The 24,578-nt window shown below is 40.2% G+C and overlaps 1 protein-coding gene across 3 annotated transcripts in view; it reads left to right on the top strand.

Annotated features, from left to right (window-relative positions):
* Positions 1-735: 735 nt before the first annotated feature.
* Positions 736-24,578, top strand: part of CADM2 (cell adhesion molecule 2) — an 864,141-nt gene continuing 840,298 nt past the window's right edge. For all 3 annotated transcript variants that reach the window (XM_054973275.1, XM_054973277.1, XM_054973276.1), the window contains exon 1: positions 736-1,240. In XM_054973275.1, coding sequence (XP_054829250.1) covers positions 1,180-1,240 — 61 coding nt within the window. In that variant the 5' untranslated portion in view covers positions 736-1,179. The remainder of the gene's footprint in view (positions 1,241-24,578) is intronic.

Genomic DNA, 24,578 nt, shown 5'->3' on the forward strand with positions numbered 1-24,578 from the left:
CTTCTCCGGAGCTTGGCTTTAGGCTCCTCTCCGTCTTCTCTGCGTACGTTGCAAACCATCCCTTTCAGAATACGTAGTTGCTGCTGCTGCTGCTGGATGCGCCGTGACCCATTTTCCAGAGTGCTCGCCCTGCTTCTCGATCGCGTGCGAGCAGCTGAGATTCAGACTCCGGGCGCCTTCCTCGCGCCACACCATCGAGTTAGAAAACACAGCCGCTTTCAAAACTGACTTTGGACAGCGACTTCTCTCCCCGCTGCCTTACCGCATCTTTTAGTCCCCCAGTCCAACCTTCCATTGGCTGGCGAGAAACGCAGAGTCGCATTTCTCACAGGCTAAAGTCAACGCCAGTCCAAAGTTGTTGCAAGAGAGGGAGGGGCGTGCAAGCGGCGAGTCCCGCTCTTCCTCGTTCACGTTTTTTCTCCTGGATCCGTGCTGCCCACTGAGGGGCTGGACGTGTAGAACGAGCCCCCTCCCATTGGAAGGCTGTATCTGTCCGTCTTGACCTCGCCGTGACAGTGGGAGGGCGGTAAAGAAAGCGTGGCTGTGGGAGGGGCGGAGGGTCTGAAAGCCAAGAGGGGGCGTGGCCTGGCGAGCGAGGGGCGTGGCTATTCTGAGAGGGAAGCGTGGCTGGAGAAGGGGCGGGGCCACGAGCAGGGGGCGGGGGGAGGGAGGCGGCGCGCGCGCTGAGATTGCCCTTGTGTCTCGAGCTGGGGAAGCGGCTCGTACAACCGAGCGCTTTCCCTGCCAGCTGAGGTGAGGGAGAGCGTGCGAGGCAGCGGGAAGGCGAGCGCTGCGGCTGCCGTGCTGTCCCCGACCGACCCGGGAAGAGGGGCAGGGAGCGCTTTCGTGCCTCAGGCGGGGGTGCGTGCCCGGTGCTTCGGAGGCGGGAGTCGGGGCACCAGCCCAAGGAAGGACGGGGCGGGGGGCGTCAGTTGGGAAAGGGAGGGGGAGCGAGGAGTCGCTCGCCCCCACCGCACGCCCGCCCGCGCGACCCTGGTCCTCCGCTTCACCCCGCTGGATAGGCTGAGGGAGACGCTGCGGCGGCGGCGGAGGCGGCGGAGGCGGCTCCTGCGGGGGGGAGGACGAGCCCGGAGAGAAGAGGAGGAAGAGGAGGCGAAAGAGAAAGCGGCTGCGGGATTCTCTGCCTGGCGCCCAGCCGGCCCGAGGGAAGCCCCCAGGATGCGGCTGCAACCAAGCGTCGTCTTGCGCTTCTACAGCCTCTGCGGGATCCTCATCCAAGGTACCACCCCCGGCATCTTCGTCTCTTGCCCCCTGCTCGCTCCCAACTTGGGGCTGCGCGCGGCTCGTGAGCGCGCGCGCGCGCGCGCTCGCTGAGGTGGGGTGACTGGCGGGCGGGCCGGCGAGGCCCCGCGCCCCCCCCCGCCTTGCGCGACTCCCCTCTCTTGACCTTATTCCCTCTTCTGTCGCTTGCCCCCAGCCCGCTCCTCGTTTGTCTTCGTGCCCCTCCGCTCTCTTTCCCCCAACCCCTACTCTCATGTCTGGGGTCTTCTTTATCTTTCCCTCCTCCCCTTCCCCATTCCGTCTCTCCATGAGCCGCCTTTTCCAACAGCTTCACTTGTACGGCGCTTCTCCTCCTCAAAGTGCTGCACAAACATTCATCCTCCTCTGCCTGCTCTGAAACTCCTTTTCTCCCCTCCTCTCCCGTAAAGCTTGCAGCCCCTCTTCAACTCCTTCTCACCTTCCCCTTCAGCCGCTCTTTTTCACTCCAGCAAATATGCCTGTCAAAGTGACAGACGGAATAGAGAGAGAAAAGCAAGCAATGTGTGCTCTGCTACATCATCCCAAAGGAGGGGGATGCTTTAAAGCTGAGCATTGTCAAAAGGATTGTATGTGCATGGCTTACTGTAGACTTGAATATGTCCGAAGCTATGTTTCTGAAACCTCTCCCCCCTTTATAACCCTCAGTGTATCATCACAGCCACTTTCCAGACTCAATTTGTGTGTGTGTTGCTTAGTTCGTATTTCTTTTGCACCTTTGGCAACTCTCCCTTTTATGAATACAGTCCTTTCAAGTGATATGTTGGAATCAGAATGGGAGAAAATGTGCAAGCTACTACCATTATGCAAATGGATGGTTGAGGGGATGTAAGTAGGGAGAGAAGCAAAGCAGCATCTTTCCAGCTCACAAGATCTCCTTCACCACCCTTGCTAATCAGATTAAATGGTAACATATATTAAGGAACAACAGAGAGACTCGATTGTTCCCTGTGCTGTTAGGAGAATGTGGCCATGGTGCTGGAATGTGTAGTGAGGGTAATGGATGTGTGTGCACGCGCGTGTATGTGTGTGGTGTCTTTATGGCTGCGGTGTTTGAGAATGAGTGGAGATGGCTTTGCTGCCCCTTTCTCCTTCCCTTTCCCACAGGCAGGGGGAGAAATGAGGTGACTTAGATACCTAAATGTGTCAGAATGAAGGACTCTTTAGTGTTAACAATCATCTAGACTGCTTTCGGAGGCTCTAAATGAGGTCAGCAAGCACCAACAACTTCTCCATGTTTTCCACAGGATGGCTGGCTCTCCCCCCCCCCCCCCGCAACAGGGTGGCCAGGGGCAAAGAATTGTCTTGGTCTTTCTGTATTTTGGGACTCAGAAAGAGCTAAGTGACCTTGTGCTATTTTCCTACCTCTTATTCAGCAGCATTAGAAAGTTTATTGTATTTCATGCCTGTATGCATTTGCAGTATCATGAGGTGAGGTCTCCAGGGAAGGCAGTGGAAGCTTTTCCCTCCCCCATCCCCAAAAGCAAAAGTAAGCTTTTATGTGATTTGGTATTTGCATGCAGCCCCTGCTTCACCTTCTGGGGAAGTTGCATTTTAATAGTGGTGCTGAAAGAACACGGATGTGGTTTTTATTTGGTGATTGGAATGATTTTATACGGCTGACTACTTGCTTTCCATACCAATCTATGTGAGCTTCTGGGAATGTCCTAGCACAAGGAGTTGCTGTATAGAATTATTTATTGGGGAATCTGGCAGGTGGCACATGTAGGGGTCTGCCTCTTTTCTTGTTGCATTTCCATGTGAACTGTCCATTCTGTCTGCTGCAAGAGGGGGAGCTCCCTTGATTGATTTTTCTCCCTCATCATCGATAAAATCATGATTGCTTTTGGTGATGGAAAACTTGATATTTTTAGTATACAGTTAGATGCATTCGGTTACAAGATGTAGAAGAGTAAACTAGCAATTTAAAATAGACTTTAGATATATGTATTTTAAAAATGTAGTTCAGCGACTGTGCCAGGAAAAATTGCACCACTGCAGGCAGCATCAGGTAAAAGAAAAATGCTGTGCAAGAGGCTGCATTTTGGTACTGTCTTTGTGAAGATAATCAAGCTGGGCCTTTTCATATGGGGTGGAAAATGTCCCTTCTTTTATTATGTTACCTGGTACTTCCTCTGTATATTAAATCGTGCATGTGTGTAAGCCTGCCAGTTTTGTTTCAGCAGCAGCTGACGAAAATAACAGCTCAAGCTTGCAGTATTCTGAGCTCTGGCTGAGAAGCCTGTCTGGTCTCTCCCTTATTGTTATAAATTAAGTGAATACTTTGGGATATGTAAAAAGACTGCGTAGTATGTCCTATTTTGGATGTTTCTTTGTACAATGGTTCTAAGCAGCACTGGAATACGAAATAGATATGTATCAGTAATCAAAATGTTATATATCTAGTAGTTGCATATTATGTTAATTTTTTAAGATTTCCATTAAGTTTATCATATATTTGTTAATTTGTTTGGCATTACTGGACAATAAATTCTTTTCTAGGAGATCTTGTCATCTTAATTCACTTTCTAAAACAGAAGCAAGTAAATCACCTGATCAGTTGAAAGTTCATTGAGCCCTGCCGTCTTCACCGGTTGTCTTCTAGAATGGCTTTTAGGCAGAAAACTGGTTATTTTAATATTCCCAAAATAAACTTTTGCAGTAGTTAACCTATTGAGAAGCAACAATTTTTAAGTACCCTGATCTATTGAAATATAAGGCCATGTTCCTCAACATATTATCTAGTACTCCTATTCCAAGCACCTTATCTGGAGGTAGTCTTCAGTGGAGTCTGTTCTCTGGATTGAGGTATTTCATTGTTCAAATGATTTTTTTTCTGAATAAGCGCATAGATTTTGATAAAGAAGCTGTGTAATCAATTGGCATACATGGAAATCTTTTTGGCTTTATGTGAATGGTCTTTCTTAACCAGAGACTGGCTAAAGGGGAAAAAAAATAAGTTTAACTGTATGAGAAGTTAATGGCATTTTATGTAGAAGCTACATTGCCTTTCAGCAACCTTTGCACAAACTACGCAAGTACTTAAGAATATTTAAAGACAGTTAAATGATGTTGGAGTGGAAGGTGTTAATGAATGTAAGATCTAGTTAACATTAGAAATGTTTTCTCCTAGATGTGAATTTCAGTCTGTAGATCGTGAGCATCTATCATATCTAGTTGAAGTAAAAATAGAACTTCTGAATATACAAGTGTGACCCTACCCCCAAATATCAACTCCACTCCACCATTATGTTGTATAGAAACATATGTTTATTAACAATGATGATGTCTTATATGATTTTATTTGATACGTCTGCAAAGCTAAATTCTTGAGATTGCTAGGTAACTTAACTTAATTTTAAAGCCTAAAATAGTAGCTTACCTGCACAATATAAAATTAGTGATTTGGTAGGTAATATTACTGCATAATGTATAGTATGAAATTGCAGTGATAAATATATTTTACTGTACTTCATGTGTATAGAGGTGTTAGAGTTGTCCCAGAATTGTAGCTGCTGTAGCCCCCTGCTGTGTGATAATGCAAATGGCATCTAATGCTTTAATGTGCTTTGCTTTTGCAAAAATACAGGGTAGCACTGTATTGGTTGCAAAACTGTTACACTAGGCACTTCACTAGCAGTGAGCAAATATTTCAGAGCAATTTTTACAGCATCTTGAAGTGTGATTGAAGTGAAAATTTCAGTGATTGTCAGTAGATGACTAGCTAATACTGGGTTTGATCTTGATTGTGATGTCTTTTCAAAACATCTTGCTGATAAATAAAACAGTGACTTTTTTCTTTAAAAGCTATAAACGACTAAGTTGGCTGTAATACACTGAATTAGATATAATATTATGCCATAAAATTGCAATGCTGTGGTCATTCAAGTGCCCACTTTGGAGGGCTATTAGTGATTCCAGCATAACTATATGAACTGATTATGGTATAAACAAAATATGCTTAATTTGTGGTGTTGCATCAGTATAGGTTAATGAATATGACAATGTACATATATTTACATGTGCATGAGCATCATTTTATTGCTTTCTAAGCAGATATACAGTGACCACCTTAACAAAACACCAACTGGCTTAGTTTTTATTAAAATGCTAGCACCAGTTTTTACATTTTAAAAAAAAGTGCTTTGGCATCCCATACATCGAAAAATACCACCCTTAATGTTGGTGGCTTTATATGTAATTTTCACAATTAAAGCAGACATTCTAGACTTTTGAATTTTGCAAATGTGAAAGAACATTTTGTGCATCTGCTTTAAGTGCTAATGCACAGGTAAATTCTTCCTTCAAATCATGCATATTTACTTGGAAGTACAGTCCTATTAATATCCAAGTGTGCATAGGATTCCAACCATAGGTTAATTACATAAAGAAATAATTAAAGAAAATGCTAATTAGTAAGTACATAGGTTAGTAAACACACAACTGAAATAAGTTAAGAAGTGCGATCCTGACCAATAGTGTGTGCATTGCAGTTATTGTCATGTCTTGGGTGTATACAACTTATTGAAAAAGACTTTGGACAACTTTTTGTCAATAGTTTATTTAGTCCTTTCTGTGAATGTTGCGGTTGTTTTACTGATTGTAAACATGAAGAGCAGTATCAGAATTTTCACGTAACTTTCCAGTACTGAGCTTTCATGAGATAATATAAAATGTTACTTGGTGGAAGTAAATGCCACTCAGGTCAATGGAACTGTCTTGGTTAAGATGTCATTCTTTATATTTCATTTATTTCTGTTTTTGACATTTATTATTATTATTTTATTATTTATTTATAATCTACCTTTCTCTCTCAGCTCCAAGGCAGATTACACGGTGCAAGTGAAAATACAATATAATCAACAGCAAGGACATACATTGAGCAAAGTACAATAATGAACAGCAGTTCAGACGTTCAGTGAAAGACATCCAGTAAGGTATGGATGCAAAAAAGTTTGGGAAAAAAAGCATAAAGCCAAGCATTGAGATGAAATCTTTATGAAAGAAAGCATAACTAAGTTATGTGGCATGTTTAGCAACATGGAAGCTCCCTAGTAGATGCATGTCTGCATCGGCAGATAGTACAGCAGATAGTGTCCAACAGAGTAGGATATCGTCCCTGTCCCTACTAATACATATTTCTGAGCTACTTCTTATGAACCAGTCCTGTAATCTTTGGTAGAAAGCCCTCCTGAATAATTCAGTTTTGCATAGTTTTTGGAAAGCCAGGAGAGTGGGAGCTTTTCTGACATCCTCAGGCAGGCCATTCCATGAGATGGGGGCTACCACAGAGAAAACACATGTGTAGGCAGTGTGGATTTTGCTCAGCAGCAAGGTAGTATCTGCAGAAGGCCCTGCCCAGATGAGTGAAGCTGCTGTAGTGGAAAATAAGGGGGAGAGGTGGTTGCACAAATATGAGGGCAGAAGGCCATGAAAGGCTGTTAAAATGATAGTAATGACCTTGGATTAAGTCTGGTAATTTGTAGGAAGTATTGTTTTCGGCTGTAAATATTTTCAGTAGTTATCTAACATTCTAGGAATTATTAATAAGGAATTTAGAATATGGCAAATAAGAAATGCAAATAGCATTTTCATGCCTTATACTTGGGAAGATCATAGCAATAACTTGGAAATTGCCTACAACTTTCACCTTGGAAGTCTGAAACTCCCTCAAGAAGTTGACTTTCTGACTGGAAATATGGTGCAATAATTTTTAAAAAGCTTGAAAATGCGCAGAATGCACTTTTCACATATATGCCTTTTATTTTAAAACTGAAACTCACTCAATGAGGGAAATATGCCAAGTAAGGAAATGCATTTCAGCAACAACAAAACCCAGTAAAAATGCATCAAAATGAGTGTTCATGGGCATTTGGATCCATCTCTGAATATTTGTGTGGTCCCAGGACACAGAATTTTCCATAGGGAACTGATCAGAATATTTCTCACTTGCTGGATAGCTTTCTAGTGGTAGAACCTAATTGGTCACCAATGCAGTTCTTGGCTTCTCAAACATGGTCATAGTGCACTTCATATACAGTCAATATTAGCCCATTGCTTCTTGTACAGGTAGCAGTTTTGTTGTGGTCATACCTTTGGTCACCATGTTCTATAGTCTTAACTGGAGCTGCAGCTAAAGATTAGATTAGAATCAGTAATGTATGTATACATTAATGAATATTATGTCCTTGGCTAGCATCAGGACTACATGATGTCTTTAGTCGATAGAAAACAGATGCTGTCTTGAAGTGATTCATTATTTATGATCCTCTAAACCATAGATACAGACTATGGAAAATTGGTCTGTAACTGAGATCAGTGGGGACTGTACTGGAGAACACAAGAATTTGAAACGTAGCTTAATGAAATGTGTTGTTACATTTTAAGGACCTGTGATTGTTACAAGGTCACAACTGAGTTGCATGCTGTCTTTTCAGTGTGCTTGTTTACCAGTTTTATTGGCTTCTGTTACCTGTACAGGAATGCCTCCCACTGGAGGATCCCTCGCTCCACCTTTCACCCCCAGCTCTGCTTACCTGGTTGGTGGGAGGAGATGGAGAGGGAAGCGGGCGAGGGGCTACTGGAGCACATGTTGAAATGCTATGTTTGGGGCTGATTTTGCCCCCCACTGAGATCCTGTTTCTTTCATTTTTTGATTGGAAGCAATGTCATTGGGGCCTACAGAGGCTGATGGATTGGGCCCCCATTCCTGCAATGTGACTCTCCTAATTATAGGAACTTCTTGGGTGCCTGGGTGATTTCATTGGCTTGTTCTTTTGCCTGCATTAAACTACAAGACAACCAAGCAGAGTTCTTAACACCAGGTTTTATTCTTCTGTCCTTCCTATAGTCCCTGTTCTATTTTCTTCTCCGTCTTGTTCTTTTTCGGCATTCTACTTTCTCTTTTAATATAGAGGTGCCTCATCTGCCTGGCAACAGACTTCGTTTTTCCTAATGGGACATGCTTCTAAACTTCAACAATGACATAACTTGCAAGACAGCGTTTAAAACACAACAAAGGTTGAACTGAGAAGTCTGTTGTGCCAGAACAACTCATGTATGTGTGTGCATAAATATTTTTCCTGCTCAGCATGTGCTGAGGTCTGTAATGTGAAAAAAATTGTCGCCCCTCCTTTTCATTAACACTATTTTGGGTGAAACTAGAATATATCAATGTATAATTGGAATGCATAATAGCAAGGTATGGCTTCTTTTCTGTACTTTCATTCTGAACCAAACCACTTCACCTTTCTTCCATGGCCGCCACAAATTAGGAACATTGGGCAAATACAGGGCTTCATTTATTTGCTTAGTATTTATGCCCAACACAATATCTCTCTGGTTGCTATCAAGACGTAGGATCCTTTCTGAGCAGTGCCCAGTAGGGATTGTTTTTGCACATTTCCTTCAAGATTCAGGATTTGATATATTTTTTTGGAACAAGTCAAGATCCTCTTGTGGCTTAACTTTAAAAATATTGTTCAAAGTCTATTCCTGCTGCTTGTATAAGTTACTCATGTAGGTGACAGCATTTTTACAGGTATTGAGTAAAAAAAAAAAGGAATTAGCATACTTTAAAATGTAGACAATTACAGAACATCTTTCAGTGTCTGATGCAGAATTGGAATCTGGGAGTCTCCCAAGAAGATTGTGTATGCTACATAGTGGAAGAGCCTCAGTTTACCTCTAGTATAAATAAATGGCTGTATCTTATGCCAAAAGTGAATGAAACAGATGATTGTTTAAAAAATAAGATTAACGTGAACAAGCCAAGAGGTTTGCTTCAGCGTATACTGACTTTCTATCTTCTGAAGTTCATGAAGATCAAAGTGAAAGTTAATAAAAAGGAGCCACGGATATTTCAGACAAAGATTCTGATCAGAAAAACAGCACCTGTTTATTTTCAAGGATATGTTGTTTAATGAGGTTTGTGGTGGAACAGCCCCACTGTCTCTTATTGACCTCTGGGGTTTATGAGTGGCAGTCCAAGTCTCCACCTGGCACATACCACCAATGTGATGCCCCTCCAACCCTCAGAGTGGCTTTTGCTGCTTCTCTCCAGCACCCACGTAGCCTTTGTGGGAAATACCCATGGGGAGGGCCAAGAGACTCCCCACTCTCCTGCCTTACTCTCAGTCTCCTGCTGCCCAGCACATGTTTACCACAGGGACTGCTTACTGCACTTGTGCACCACTGAGGGATCAGCCAATTGCCAACAGACCATCCCCTTCCTGTAGCACCTCTTTTAGGTAGAATGGTTGAGCAGTGAAAGTCTATGTGGTATAGAGAACGGCTACCAGCATTTAAAAATGAAAAAGCATTCATTAAAGAAAAAAGAAAAAAAGTTCACTTACACTTTTAAGCACAGCACCAAAGCAAGCAAGGAAATTTTAAAAAGACACGGGTAAAAATGCAATTCCTCTATCCCTCCCATTGTACATGCCTAACTTAGATCTTCTGTTAAGGCAGGCTCTCTGTCTTAGAAAGTTCCAAGTTACTGAGATGTTTCATGTTTCAGGCCTCGAGCCTCCACATGGTCAATGGCCACTTCCTACAAGGAGCCAGGTTTCAGCTCCTTCTGCTCCCAGCGCAAATCAGCCAAAAAGATCCTCCTTCCTGTGCCAGGTGGTTTCATTCTCTCTCTTTGTCTGAGTGGGTCAAAGAGTATTTTCTGGAGGTTCTGGAGGAAGAAACCTTTCTGGCATTTTACTTCTTCAAGCCTAGGGTTGCCAGGCCATGTTACCTTCCCAGCGGGAGTGGGGATTGATCTGGCACTTACCTTTTGTGTTCTCTTCATGTGCACGTTTTGCACTCGTGCTCCTGACAGAACGAATGACTTCACCTTCGGAGATGGGCGGGAGCGAACCCAAGGCTGGGTGCAGCTTAGAAAGCCCCTGGCTTTCCTTTCCCCCTCTTACCCCCTCAGCTAAGAGACACTTTTTAATCTAGGGGTGAAGGTTTTGATGCCCTCCAAACGTACAAAAAAAAAGTATTTCTCCACAAGATTGAACAGCAGAAAATCAAATAATATGGCTAATTTTGTATATTTACCATTCTTATAGAGGCAGGCAATGGCAAACCATCTCTGTTAGTCTCTTGCCATGAAAACCCCACCAGGGATCGCCATAATTCAATTTTGACTTGAGGGTACTCTCTACCACCACCATTTTATAGTGCTTCCCTTTTTATGGCAGTGTTTCTATTTTCAGCTTTTACATTGCACAAATACACTTCAGCCTGATTACTTTAGTGTACAATATCATGTACTTCACTTGTTTTTAAAAGAATTTTTTTATTGGGTGAGTTAACATACAAATTAATTAATATACATTCTATTGCCCCACCTATTCTGTTTCCTCCACCCACTCCCTCCCCCCTTTTCTTGTTAGACTTCCAACAGCTTTCCAACCCATTATCTAATTGTATCTATTATTCTATCCAATACATTTTCTAAAAAAAAAAAAAAGAATATTAGTTCACACTATTAACTTATTTTAACTTTCCAAATATTATTTCCATCGGTAAAGACAATCTACCTCCCCCTTTAATAATTGTCCAAAGACCACACTTTCCCCCTTACGTCCCATTTCTTTTCCAAAAAGCTTTTAAATTTCCACCAGTCCATAACAAATTCTTCTGAATCTTGTTCTCTCATTTTCCTTGTCAATTTGTCCATCTCTGCCATGTACAGCAATTTCTGTATCCAATCTTCTATTGTCGGTATCTCTTGTGTCTTCCATAATTCTGCATATAACATCCTTGCTACAGTTGTCATATAAAACATTAACATTCTATCTTGGGTCGCAAAATCTTCTAACCCTATACATAGCAATAACAACTCTGGGTTTTTACTCACTTTTTTCTGTAATATATCTGACATAACATCAACAATATTCCCCCAAAATTGTTTAGCTTTTTCACAAGACCACCACATATGATAAAACGACCCTTCATGTTTTTTACATTTCCAACATTTATCTGACATTTGGCTATTCCTAAAGGCTAATTTTTTTGGTGTTAAGTACCATCTATACATAATTTTATAAACATTCTCCCTTATATTAGTATTTAGTGTTAATGTATTTCTCCACAAATGCTCCCATGCTTCCATTGTAATATCTTTGTTACAATTTATTGCCCACTTTACCATTTGCGCTTTTACTACTTCATCTTCCGTAAACCATTTTAACAAAATCTTATATATCTTAGATATAATTTTTTCCCCTTCTTGTAGTAAACATTCTTCCAATTCTGAATTTTTTAATCTGAATCCTATTTTTCTACGATCTGAATCATACAAATCTTTAATTTGTCTGTACTGGAACCACCCATAATGAAATGGTAATTCTTCATTTGCTTTAATTGTAACTGTTTTTTGTTCCATTCTCAAAATCTTTGTATGTCATCCACTCCTCACCATTATATTCCGTTTTAGGATTCACAACTTCTGCCGGTACAATCCACAATGGGGTTTCTTCATCTAAATATCTCTTATATTTTTGCCAAACTATAAATAAACTCTGTCTCACATAATGATGTAAAAACATAGCATCTGCTTTGACCTTATTGTACCATAGATATGCATGCCATCCAAATCTTTTATTATGTCCTTCCAAGGCTAGTAACTTATGATTCTTTAATAACAACCAATCTTTCAACCACACTAAACAAATTGCTTCGTGGTAAAGTCGCAGATTAGGTAATTGTAATCCTCCTCGTTCAATATCACATACTTCACTCACTCAGGAAGGATGTATTTCAGCGTGGTAGATAGGCTAGGCTAGGGCAACAAAATTGAGTTTTGTTACACCTTAAAAGCTAGTAGATTTATTGAAAAACAGATTTGTGGGCTTGAGTCTACAAACATAACCATAAGCTTTAATTCAGCTTTAATTTAGCAGCCTATCTGGATTTTTTTTTTAGGTGATGGCTATCAAGAAATTGTGTGATGGTTCTCAAAGAATCCAGAGCAGTCGTCTTCATCAACCACTGCCTAAGGGCCAAGCTAAGAGGACTTGCTTTTAGCATTTTAAATTGATGAACAGCAGATGCCAGGACTTTGGTTTGGATTGGGACTGTGGTGCCATTTCCCTGACTTCAAAGGTCTTTCTGAAATTACTGTTCCACCATTGAGAAAAATGAAATGTATCTCTATATGATATGAAAGTGTCCCAAATGCCACCACTCAGCTACTACTTACCAATAAGCCATCTATAAAGACACAGTGATTAATCTAGTTTTGTCCTAGCAATTCATAACATTTTTGAATTTCTCTGCATGAATGTTATGTGGTGAGAAAAAAAGAGTGATAACATACTAGAGATTAGGAGACCCCTGCAGTTATTTGGCAGGGGAAGTAGTAATGATGGCTAAGTCCCAGTTACTGAAAGATAAAAGATTAATCAGAAATAAATGGGAATGCATTCTATCACAAATTTATATTACTATGGGGCCATAGGGGAGGAGATTCAAAGTGAATTCAAATAATTAACATCTGGATGATGGATCAGTTTCTGCTAACTTTTAATTAAAACATGATTTATGTCTATTCAACAATCATTTCAATGAGTTTTCTTGTCCCCCCTCCCCATTCATTTCTGTTTGTTTTCAAAGAGTTTCCATGCCATATATTACCTAGCCGTATTGTGAGACTTAAGACTGGTTTTACTTAGCCAAGTTTTCTATCCTAGTAGCTTAAAAATGTCTGACAGCTCTGAGAAAATTTAAGGGCAGTCTCAGTAGATGCATAGGGATAAATATCTGAACAAATGGGAAAATACCAAACTGACCTACATTTGCTAGATTATCAGTGGAAGTGGATCTGTTTCTATTCCTTCTATGCAATATGGCAAGAGACTGCTTTGATTATTTACTCATCTAGGAAAAGACTGGACTAAGTAAGTGGAGGAAATAAGAAATATATGCTAAGTATTAGAAATTCATGTGAAGATATATCTTGTGCTGGGTTTCAGACATTTTGTTAGTCCTATTTTTTTTAAAGTCACTTGATTCTAAACTTCTGACCAAATGACTACTGAAATGCTGTTTTTATGAGTTGTATGACAGTGATGTGTACTAATACTAAATAAATGTTGTCAACATCCACGGTTCAGGGGAGCTCTAGGGAATCTTTCTAGCATTGATGAACTAGGTTAGTTGCAGATGGGCAATAATTAAGGGGAGGAGAAAATAAAGCATGTCATTTTGACCGAAAGTTTCAAAGGTCTCTATTGAAATGATAAAAGGGAGAAGAGAACAACACTATTTTGGGTCCTCATAGGGAAAAAAAAGCATGGGCATAAATGAAGTGAATAAATATGGGCCTTGACCTGGATACCCAAGGTGATCCTGATCTCATCAGATTCTCAGAAGCTAAGCAGGGTTGGCCTTGGTTGGTAATTGGATGGGAGACTCCCAATGAAGACCAAGGTTTCAGATGCAGGCAATGGCAAACCACCTCTGATAGTCTCTTGTCATAAAAACCCCTCCAGAGGCTGCCATAAGTCAGCTATGACTTGAGGGCACCACACACGCACACAAATAAATATGGTTTGAGACAATTGTAATAGCAGTATTACAAACTTTTAAAAAATGTCTCTCATACATTCAGAACAGCAGAATCCATATAATCTCTCTCTCTCTCTCTCTCTCTCTCTCTCTCTCTCTCTCTCTCTCTCTCTCTCTCTGTGTGTGTGTGTGTGTGTGTGTGTGTGTGTTTGTGTGTACTGGTGGAAACCATCCTTTGCTTGAGAAGTAATGCATATTCCCAGTGCCCTCAGTTTAAAACACAACATGGAAACAGGTATGCTTCACTTTGAAACAGGAGTGTCAGTATAAACTCTCACTCTAGGAACCAAACTTGCAAGAGAATTGTAAGTTAAGAAGTTTCTTAATTTCTGTGTTTGTTCCTTAATCAAGAGGATACAGTCCTCTTGATTAAGGAACAAACTGGAACCCAGGCTTCAGTCTTCAACTTCAAAACTGCAGCCCTAAACTAATAACATGATTCTAGTAATATCAGCCTAAATTTAACCCCCACCCCTTTTGACTCATTACTTTTCACATAGTGTTTTTCAGGTTGCCCTATTCAAACTGGTAGTAGCTCACAAAATTTTACCAAGCTCCCCAGCAACCAGCTTTCTCCTGGACTTCTGAGCTCCAGACATTGACTCCACCCTATGTTAAAAAAAAGAACGTATGTGTCCTTCAATTTATATTTTGCACTAAACAAAACATAATGAATTTCTTGAACAATGCACTTATATGTCAAAATTGCTTAATTTATTTGAGGCTGCAGCCTAAAGATGCTTTTCTTGGGAATGAGCTCCATTGAATAAAATGGGACTTCTTTCTGAGTAGAGCTACTTAGGATTGTTCCCTAACTCTGCTTATCTTTTTGGCCAAGATAAAGAGTGTACTTTTTGGACCTTTTCCCTTAAAGTTATTGAATCTAGTGGGTTGGGTCCTATGAAGAGTGGACATAGTGGTAGTCATCTTTCTGTACTCCCCCTTCTCCAATGGCAGCCTCCAAAACGTTGGTGCTGGGTGTAGGGGTATGTGCCCAAAAGTTGGGTGATCTGGGTTTCAGGGATCACAAAAAAGCTGGGATTCCTAAAATCTGGGAAAGATTCTCTGATCCAGTTAAGACAGATTGGAGAATCCTGGATTTATTTGGTCATTATTCCCTATGGAGAAAACTGTATGGGACACATTTGGGGGGGGGGGCTGTGGGGCATTTTTAAAAGCAAACTCCACCAAATTTTCAGGGAACCTACTCCAAACTGTTCTCTAAAGACCACTATGTTTCTGGAAGTTTGTATTCAAGTTTCCAATTCTTTGGGCCCTTGAAAAAGGTGCCCACACCACTCCATTTTTTCCTATGGATGAAACATTTCCAAGCAGCCTCTCAGGCAGAAACACACAGAGGCAAGGCTGCCAATGGCCAATGACACACTGCCAAATGCAAGAAGAAGCCTAACAGAAACAAACTGAAGCAAAGGAATGGATGGGACCCTCCCCCCAGAACCAAAATGAATGAAGGGGACCAGTATCAAACCAGAGAATCATGTCAAAACAGAGAATTCCACCCAAACCAAACTGAAGCAAGGGACACTGTTGCAGTTTAGCCCAGTTGAACCAGTGTCACTCACAGGAGCAAGGTAGACAAGGATAGCTCCTGCACTGATTGGCCACTCACTACCCCCTCCCAGCCTCCTTCCTCCTCCTTCCCTTCTCTACTTCATTCCCTTCCCACTACTCCTCCTCCCCTCTTGGAAAAAAGTGATGGAAGTCCAGGTAGGAACCAGCCAGACGCTGAAGCCACATTTCCTGGATTTATCTGGGTGTATCAGCAAAAATCTATCTTTTCCTGCAAATCCTGGGTTCAAATTGCATACTCCTAGCCAAGTGTTTACGGACTGTGTTTCCCATCCTTTTTCATCCTGAGACACTTGTCCATGGGGTCCTATGACCTCCAGTGACAACGTATCAAAGATTGTGGTAAGTAGCATTGCCTTCCATTCATTCTTCATAGTATCTAACTTGGTGTGATTTATCATTTCAGTTGTTTAGAGCTGTTCCAAAAATGTATTGCAAGTGACATAAAATATTTTGTATTAGAATGATACTATTAACTATTGTGAATGCATTGGCTGAAGAGCAATGTGTAAGTCTATACTGAAGACTATTCAACTCAGTTGTCCTTTTTGCCCAGTTTTCTATTGATTTAAATAGTTAAAATGAATATTGGGTGGAGGGAGAATCTGTGTATAATCACAAAAACATCAAAGCAATGCTGAAGATAAAAGCATCATTCCATGGTGTTTTTTTAAATCTGTAAAATAATATTGAAGTGGTTTTAAACTTTAGCCCTCTGTGAAAGGTATGACATGTCCTATGCAATTACTCTAGAGTAAAGGCATAGACAATGCAATCCTAAGAAGAGTTGCATCTTTTTAAGATTGTGGACTTCAGTTGGCTTAAAAAGATGGAGCTATATACTTAGAAGTGCACTGTAAATCTCTTCTTAATTTATTTCAAAAATATGCTCTTCCAGTAGGAATGTCCAGAGGTTATAGAACATATTGACTCCTAGGAGATAAGACAAGATATAAATATTTAAAATGTTAGAAAATCTCAGGCAGACGCATTAGGCTGTCCCAGCTTGCAAAAATCTCTTGTATGTACAGTCATTAAAGGCTGTCTGGACAATAACTATGAGATCCAGAAATATCTCAGTTGTGCTATCCTGCTTGTGAGAATCTGTCCTATTGAATTTCTCCTGAACTTTGATAAGATGGCTATGTACATAGGAAGGCTTTCAATATTCAGAGCCAATGATTTTGCTGCTATTACTGTTATTGATGTTGCAGTGACTGTTTTAACTGAGGTTCTGGATTTCAATGATTTATCTTTAAGCTGCTTGCAGAGGCCAAAGTAGGTTAATGAGGATGGGAAATAAATTTTACATTGGATGAATAAATAGTACAGTTGTTCTAAATGATTATAAAATAGGACTTCAGACCATCAGTTATGGTCAAATAGTGTTTCTCTGTCTTAGTTTTACAGTATATATGAGTATAAGATGATATAAGATGGTTGTGCAAAAATAAAGCTGAAAATGCATAGTATCCCTTTTAATCTTAAGGATGCAGTGGTGTACACAGTGGTACTAATGCAAATATGGTGTCTGTGTCAGACAGTATAATGGTAGTGATCTCTACCAATTTATTGACTATATTTCATGCTAGCTAATGAAGATGTGGGCACTTTTTTGTATTAAAATATTCTATTATGAAACTTTAGACTTTTTCCTTAACTTTTAAGGATAGACATGACGAATAATTGCCAAATTGCACTTAAGTCAATGTTCAAGATTAGTTAGATATAAATTAGAGCATTCCTTATCTAAAACATTCCTTATGCATTGTAAGAATTGTCTGGTCTAAATCAAAAATAGCTTTTGCTTACTGTTTCTGAACTCACCATCCTTTGTTTTTTAAGTGATTAGTGCACATGCATTTATACATTTTAAAAAATTCTGAAGCAAAGATTTAGGGCTAGTTTTAATTGATTACAGTGTAGTGGTTCAAGAAGCTATACTAAATTGTTCTCTGATTCCACCTATAGTTTGGTGAAGTGAATATATGGAGGTGCTTTACACCTAGTCAGATCATTGGTATATCTAACTTGCACACACAAACATTGTGAAGCTGCCTTATACTGACTCAGACCATTGGTTTATCAATGTCAGTATTGTCTACTCAACAGGATTTCAAGTAGAGGTCTTTCATATTATCTGATCCTTTTTGGGAGCTCAGTTTTGGTTACTTTAACTGACAGTAGGACGTTAGGGTCTGAGAGAAAGGTGTTTCCCAACACCTGTTACTTGTTCACAAACTGGACATGACAGGGATTGAACCTGGGATCTGTGTGCAAAACATGTTCTACCACTGGGCCACAGTGATTACATGAAGCTGCCTCATATTGAGTCAGACCATTTGGTCCAACAAGAACTGATTCATCTAAGACTGACAGTGGGGTCTTCTACATTATCTACTACCTCATCCTTTCAACTAGAGATGATGAGGATTAAATTTAGGAACTTCTGAATGCTAAGCAGATGTTCCGCCACAGAGACATGCCCACTCCTCAGTGATTCCTCTTCAGTTGCTGCCTACTTTTTCCCAGGTCTAATTCAAGGTCAGCACCAAGGCTATTCTCACACCGAGATTTTTCCATGCTTCAGCCACTCAGCTCATGTTTCCCCCACCCCGCCATGTGAAGTTGTGTTTAGTTGATGCACAGATCATTCTTTCCTCAAAAAAATCTGCTTTATTTTAAATCTGGGTAAAAATTGCCTCTGGCAGGACCCTATTGGCACCGGCAGTTTTTGTTTGTTTGCTTGTCTGTCTGTAAGGGAAACAGTGGAGATGCTAGTCAATTACTGTTTCATTGGTGATGTCTGCAAGGGTGCCCTCCCTCACAGGAAGTAGCATAAAAGAAGAGAATCCTTTGCAGTTCAGCCTGCCTTTTAGATGGGAGGCAGAAAAGGCATGGAAGTTTATTTTTTTAAGGTTTTAAAAAGGTATTGTATTATTGCTATTTTTATGCAGTAACTGCACTCATGCTTCTGGGGGTTTCTTTTAAAAACAAAAGAAACACATGCCTTTTAGACAAGGAGAGGGAGGGGATCTTCTGGACATATCTCTGTGAATATGTGGAGATTATTTAAGAAATGATTTTAAAAGTATGCAGTGTTTCCTCTTTTGGATGTCACATCTTAACATAGTGAGAGTGTTTGAACATGTTAGTGAAGCTGACAGCAATGCTGTTAGGAGTTTAGATTCTTGATGCTCAAGGCAGAATGGTCAAAGCTGAGACACCAGACTTAGATGCACTCCTGCCCTTCAGGAATCAAGTGTCACACCAGTAGAGAAAATTGACAGTATCACGGGGGTGGAAGTACCTTTAAAGGGTAGCTACGGAGACCTTTTCCAGGTTTCCACCTGTCGAATGTCAGGTGGTAGGAGCACCTGAAGCAAAGCCTCCCATGATGACCAGAGTGGACAGATGGGTTCATATAAGAAAAGGCAGTTCTTAAGGTATGCTGGTCCCAAGCCATATAGAGTTTAAATACTAGCACCTTAAAAATAGCAGCGCACATACCTGAAGGGTGGCCTCTTGCTGCATATTCCTCTTTGACAAGTTTAATTTCCCCAGCAAGACCTACTGTATGTGCCTCTTATGTCTAGGTTGTTCTCTGTAATAAGCTAGGTTTGGGCTCCCCCCCCCCCAGTTACATTGGCTATTCCTTGCATTTGGAACTGATTCCCTGACGTGGGGTAGGGGGGCTTCTACCCTCTTGCTTTTTTCTGGCAAGACTGTAAAACACAAAGATTTCACTGATACTTTAGTGCAGTCTGCGTAGCCTAAAGAGAATATCTACAAAGAGTAATTTTAGTGTTTTTAATTATGTAATTTTATATGGTCTTACTGTATTTTACTGTTAACTACCTGGAGTCCAGACTTGATCAAAAGAAAAGTAGGCATCTAAATATTTTAAATAAATTTAAAAAAATAAAATCCCAACACCAGCAGTGCTGATCATATAAGTCTATTCTTCCTTCTGCCTTTCTAGCATTTTTTGTACTAGGTAGTGTTAATTGTACACGGTACTTTATTTTGTTTATTTAATTAAGCCATTTATTTGCCACCTTTCCACCCAAATAGAGTTCCCCAGGATGGCAAATATCAGACATGAAAACACTTAAAACAATAAGAACATAGGCATAAAAAGACACACACAACCAGGGTGGAAGGCCAGTAAGAGTTTACTGTTGGTATGCCAAGTGAAACATGTCATCACTTGCTTGCATAATATAATGACAGAGAGACAAGGGAGACAAGTGAATCTTCCAAAACTTTGGTGCCACAAGTGAGAAGGCCCTTTTCCAGCATGCCGCCTGTCTAATCTCAGATGGTGAGGACACCCAAAGCAAGGCCCCTGAAGATGACCAAAGTGTTTGGGTAGGTTCATATGAGAAGTGTATGCTGGTCCCAGGCCATATAGGGCATAAAGATCATTACCAGCATGTCATGGGCCTTGGTGGAGAGCAAACTCAACTCCCTTGCACTGACAGGTACAGAGGAGTTGGAAGCTTTTATGTGAACATAATTTTCAGTTTGAAAGAAATTGCAAAGGAAAAGAGATAGTAGAAGTGCACAGCTCAATACATGGCTGGTGGGGGGTGGTGGTGACAGTTGTCTGGCAAGTGGACTTGTGAATGGGAAAAAAACCCTTGTTTTTAAGCTGCAGGTTTTGTGGGTTAAGAAATTTAAAATACCATACAAAGCAGACTTAACTGGGGTTAGAAGAGGGGCAGCAGAGAGCCAGTTTGGTGTAGTGGTTAAGAGTGGTGCTTCTCTAATCTGGAGAACCAGGTTTGATTCCCCACTCCTCCACTTGAAGCCCCCTGAGTGACATAAGCATAAGAACATAAGCAAAGCCATGTTGGATCAGGCCAGTGGCCCATCCAGTCCAACATTCTGTCACACACAGTGACTTTGGGTCAGTCACAGCTTCTGGGAGCTCCCTCAGCCCCATCCGCCTTACAGGGTATTTTGTTGTGGGGATAATAATAGCATACTTTGTAAACCACTCTGAGTGGGTGTTAAGTTGTCCTAAAGGGCAGTATATAAATCAAATGTTGTTATTGTTGTTATTATTATTATAGCACAATTGGGTTTGGAGATGGCACTGTTGGGCGTTCTATATTTTTAGTGGGTTCATTTATAGTTTTACATGAGGTAGATACTCGTGTAACTACACTGTTTGCTAACTATTAGATTGTTGTTGACTATTGCAGCATGGGCTTCAAAAACTGTTCTTTAAAACTAATGGGCTTCTGAATATACTTTGGTTACTCAAAGTATAATCCCTTCATTCATTCATTCATTCATTCATTCTCTCTCTCTCTCTCTCTCTCTCTCTCTCTCTCTCTCTCTCTCTCTCTCATTACCTCGTAATATAGATATGTATGTATCTTTCAGTTGGGTTCTCATTTCTTCAAGAATTTATACTGGGAAAAAAGTACTTCTTGGTACCTGATAGTAATATTGTATTTTCTTCTTTTTATCTTACTAGTATTATCTCATGACAATTTGAATTTAGAGCTAAAATTATTTCCTTTAAGTTTTTTAAAAGCAAGGTTAATAAATGTACTGCTTGCTACGTCTTTGCTGTTGAAATTGCAGCATATGATGTGATACTTCATCTATCAAGACCATCTATTTTCTTGAACATAAACTTTTCAGTGTAATATGTTTGGAAACTTTAGATAGGGAACTAGGTGGTGCTGTTCTTTCATCTTTGTGTATTAGCTGAGCTCTTCTGCCTTCTTTTGAACATGGTTTTCTTTTCTAACTAGAAATTCAGCGACCCTTTCCTTTTTTGATTAAGGACGTAGATCTGATTTTTGCAGATGTAGCTTATTAACTACTTGAGCCATATTGTTCTTTTTCTTTGTAAACATTGCCTTTAAAGATCAGCTTGACATGGGAAAACACAGCAGTTGCTTCTTTTAGGTGGAACCAGGGGCGAGGTCAATTCAGAAACAGAACTGGAGTTTATCTATATTAGTATTGCATATTTTTAAATGATCTACGTTGGAAGAAATCTATTAATAAGCCTGTGGATATGGCCTGTTATGCGTTTGTGTTATGTAACTACTAGCAATCTTAAGTGCTTTATAACTATATCAAGACAAATTAATTGCAGACTGTACTGATGGTGTGAAAATGTTTATGAACTTATGTTCTTGTTTGTATATATTTAGATTACAAATTCCTTGAGGTAGGGAGGTGTATTTTGTTTCTTATGTGGTCCTGTAAAGTGCTATGCAAACAGAGTATGTATAAATATTGCGTGTCTTATTTAGTACCAAAAATGTCAAATTTGTCTTAAACCAAAAAAAAAGGATTAACTTACCACAAATATCTAGTTTGTCAAAGAAATGCAAGCAGAGAGCTGAAGAACTACATAAATGTCAGTTTCAGTCCAGAATATGTAATAAAATATCTTTACTGTCAAATTACATTTTGATAAAACTCCTGAGTTAACTTAGGTTTTCCCCCAAGACAATAGAAAATCGTGACCTTTTCAGGGTTCACTTTTTAATTGTGGTTCATTGGTTTTAATTAAATTGAACTCCAAGGTTTTCAGAGCTAATGATGATGACAACTGGTATCTCCTGTTTATTTCAAAAATTAGTTGTTTTGCATTAATTTTGTATTATAGGTGACATTCTGTGCTATATGTGACATTTTAGATAGTTTCACATAAAAAAGAGGGGTGAATATTTTGAGAGAGACTAATCAAAATCAGAACAGACCCTGATCATGAGTGTAATTATTGTAACTAATCCTAACAGGATAAATTTCATTGAGATATAATAATGGATGATAATTAATTCTCTGGTGCCTTGCTATCCCAGTTTTGTTTCAGTTCTATTACTGAATGGCTACATGTATCTATCCTTTGGCCCCAGTAGTATCACCCAGAGTGCAAATTGGCACCACAAGGGTCACCTTTTATACACATGATCTATTCCTGTAGATTAAGGTCTCATAGGCTCCACAGCAAGCATTATGACGGGAACTTTTACTCAGAATTGGGGAATAACAAACCACAGTTATGCTTGATAATGGAGTTTTATTACTAACAAATAGACAAACAGGAATAACTATAAAATGCAAACAAAAAAGTACTGTACAATAAACTCATAACAGAAAAGAGGAATGTTAACATAGACACTCTCAATATCCAGGCTCACAAACATACATGAAGAACATTGCTAACATTGACTATCATAAATGATCCTAATATCCTAATGTATGTGTATGTGTATGTGGGTGTAGTAATAAAAATATACAACCTGTTCTGGAGAGTGCTTTTCCTAGTTTATGACGTCAGAAGCTCTCAGTGGGTGCAAATCAACAGAGGTGTGTGGACTGACCAATAGATTAAAGCCTTAACAAACTTGTGTAGATGCAAAATGCACCTTACACCTATTTTGCATTCTGTGCAGCACATTGCATATCAGTGCACCAAGCAGGCACTCACTTGTTAGGAGGTCTTATACTAAAATATGCATGCATGATGTGCAATCTGGGGTGATTAGTGCAGATGCTTAGTATGTGTCTTACTCTGGAAAGTGTCTTGCTAGATAATTCTAAAGTTGTTAGAGGTGCAGTGGGAAAATTAGGGAGTGCATGATTGACGTATGGGGATGTCAAAGAGGAGACAGAGATATGGATACAGAGATTAATGGGAGGTAGGTTTCCATGATCAACATCCTTATCTAAAAGGGACAAAATTTGAATAACAGTATTGGTTGAATAGGATACCATAAAGTGTACCATGGAGAATAAAGGAAACAGGCTTGTTGCAATTTGCTTGTCGCTTTAGGATCGGTCACACAATTAAGTCCAGGGTAATAGAATTGTGGGGACTTGATAAAGTGTAGATGACTGGGGAAGGCAATGGTAAACAACCCCATAACAAAAAGTCTGCCAACAAAAAAACGTCGTGGTGCGACGCCCCCCCCCCCCCCCATGGGTCAGTAATGACTCGGTGCTTGTACAGGGGACTACCTTTACCTTACCTTAATAAGACTGTAGTAAATTAACTAGAATAAATTAAAAATCTAAAACTAATAAGGGTAAATGGATAGACATTCTATTTGGTGATAGCATTGGATCCACAAATTGAGGTGAATACAACCAGGATGCTAAGACTATAAAAGAGTGTGTGAGGCAATAATTTGGGATGGATTGGCAGAAAGAAGTCTGTTTATCTCATGCTATGAGATTTTCATGCAAAGAGTTAATGTTTGCAGAGTGCTGTACCTTTACCCAGACCCTTCCAGATTCCAAAATGCCTTAGGGGATTTTAGGATTACAGATACATGCTCCACAGAAGCTGCTGTAGGCGTGTGGAACACAAAGCTCCTTATAGCTATTGACACCATTGCTCCTTGTCAACCCCTCCGGCCCTTGGGATGGAAGTGAGCACCATGATTTACCACGGAGCTGGCTGATCTGAAGAGGGATGGAAGATGTCTAGAAAGACACTGGTGAAAAACTCGCGTGGAAGCTGATAGAACTTGCTCTAGAACGCAATGGAGGATCTGTGAAACAGAAATGAAAGCAGCAAAGAAACATTACTTCTCGGCAACCATTGCGTTGGCTAGTTCATGACCGTCCCAATTGTTCAGGGTATCCAGACACCTAACCCCTAAATCTGAACCTTTACAGTCTCAAGAACAGACAATTAGCTGTGAGGCTTTTGCTAAGTTTTTCGCGAATAAAATAGCATGAATGCGCTCTGATCTGGATGTTAGCTGCAATACAAACGAGACAGAAGAAATGCTTAATACAAATGAGATAAAAGAAATGCTTAATACACCATCTAGCTTATATTTAGACTGCTTTGAACCAATTACCATGACAGACCTTAACAGGATCCTGGCATCTGTGCAAGCCACTACTTGTGTGCTTGATCCTTGCCCATCTTGGCTGTTAAAATTAAGTAAAGATCAGATAAGTGAACCACTGAGATCTATCGTAAATCAGTCTCTAGCTCAGGGCACCTTCCCCTAGCCGCTCAAACAGGCCGTTATTCTTCCGCTAATTAAAAAAAACATCCCTAGACAAAACTGATGAGGCCAATAATCGCCCAATATCTAATCTGCCCTTTCTGGGCAAACTGATTCAGAGGGCAGTAGCTGACCAACTCCAGT

Source organism: Eublepharis macularius, chromosome 3, assembly GCF_028583425.1.
Source record: "Eublepharis macularius isolate TG4126 chromosome 3, MPM_Emac_v1.0, whole genome shotgun sequence".
In the NCBI taxonomy this organism is placed as follows: domain Eukaryota; kingdom Metazoa; phylum Chordata; class Lepidosauria; order Squamata; family Eublepharidae; genus Eublepharis; species Eublepharis macularius.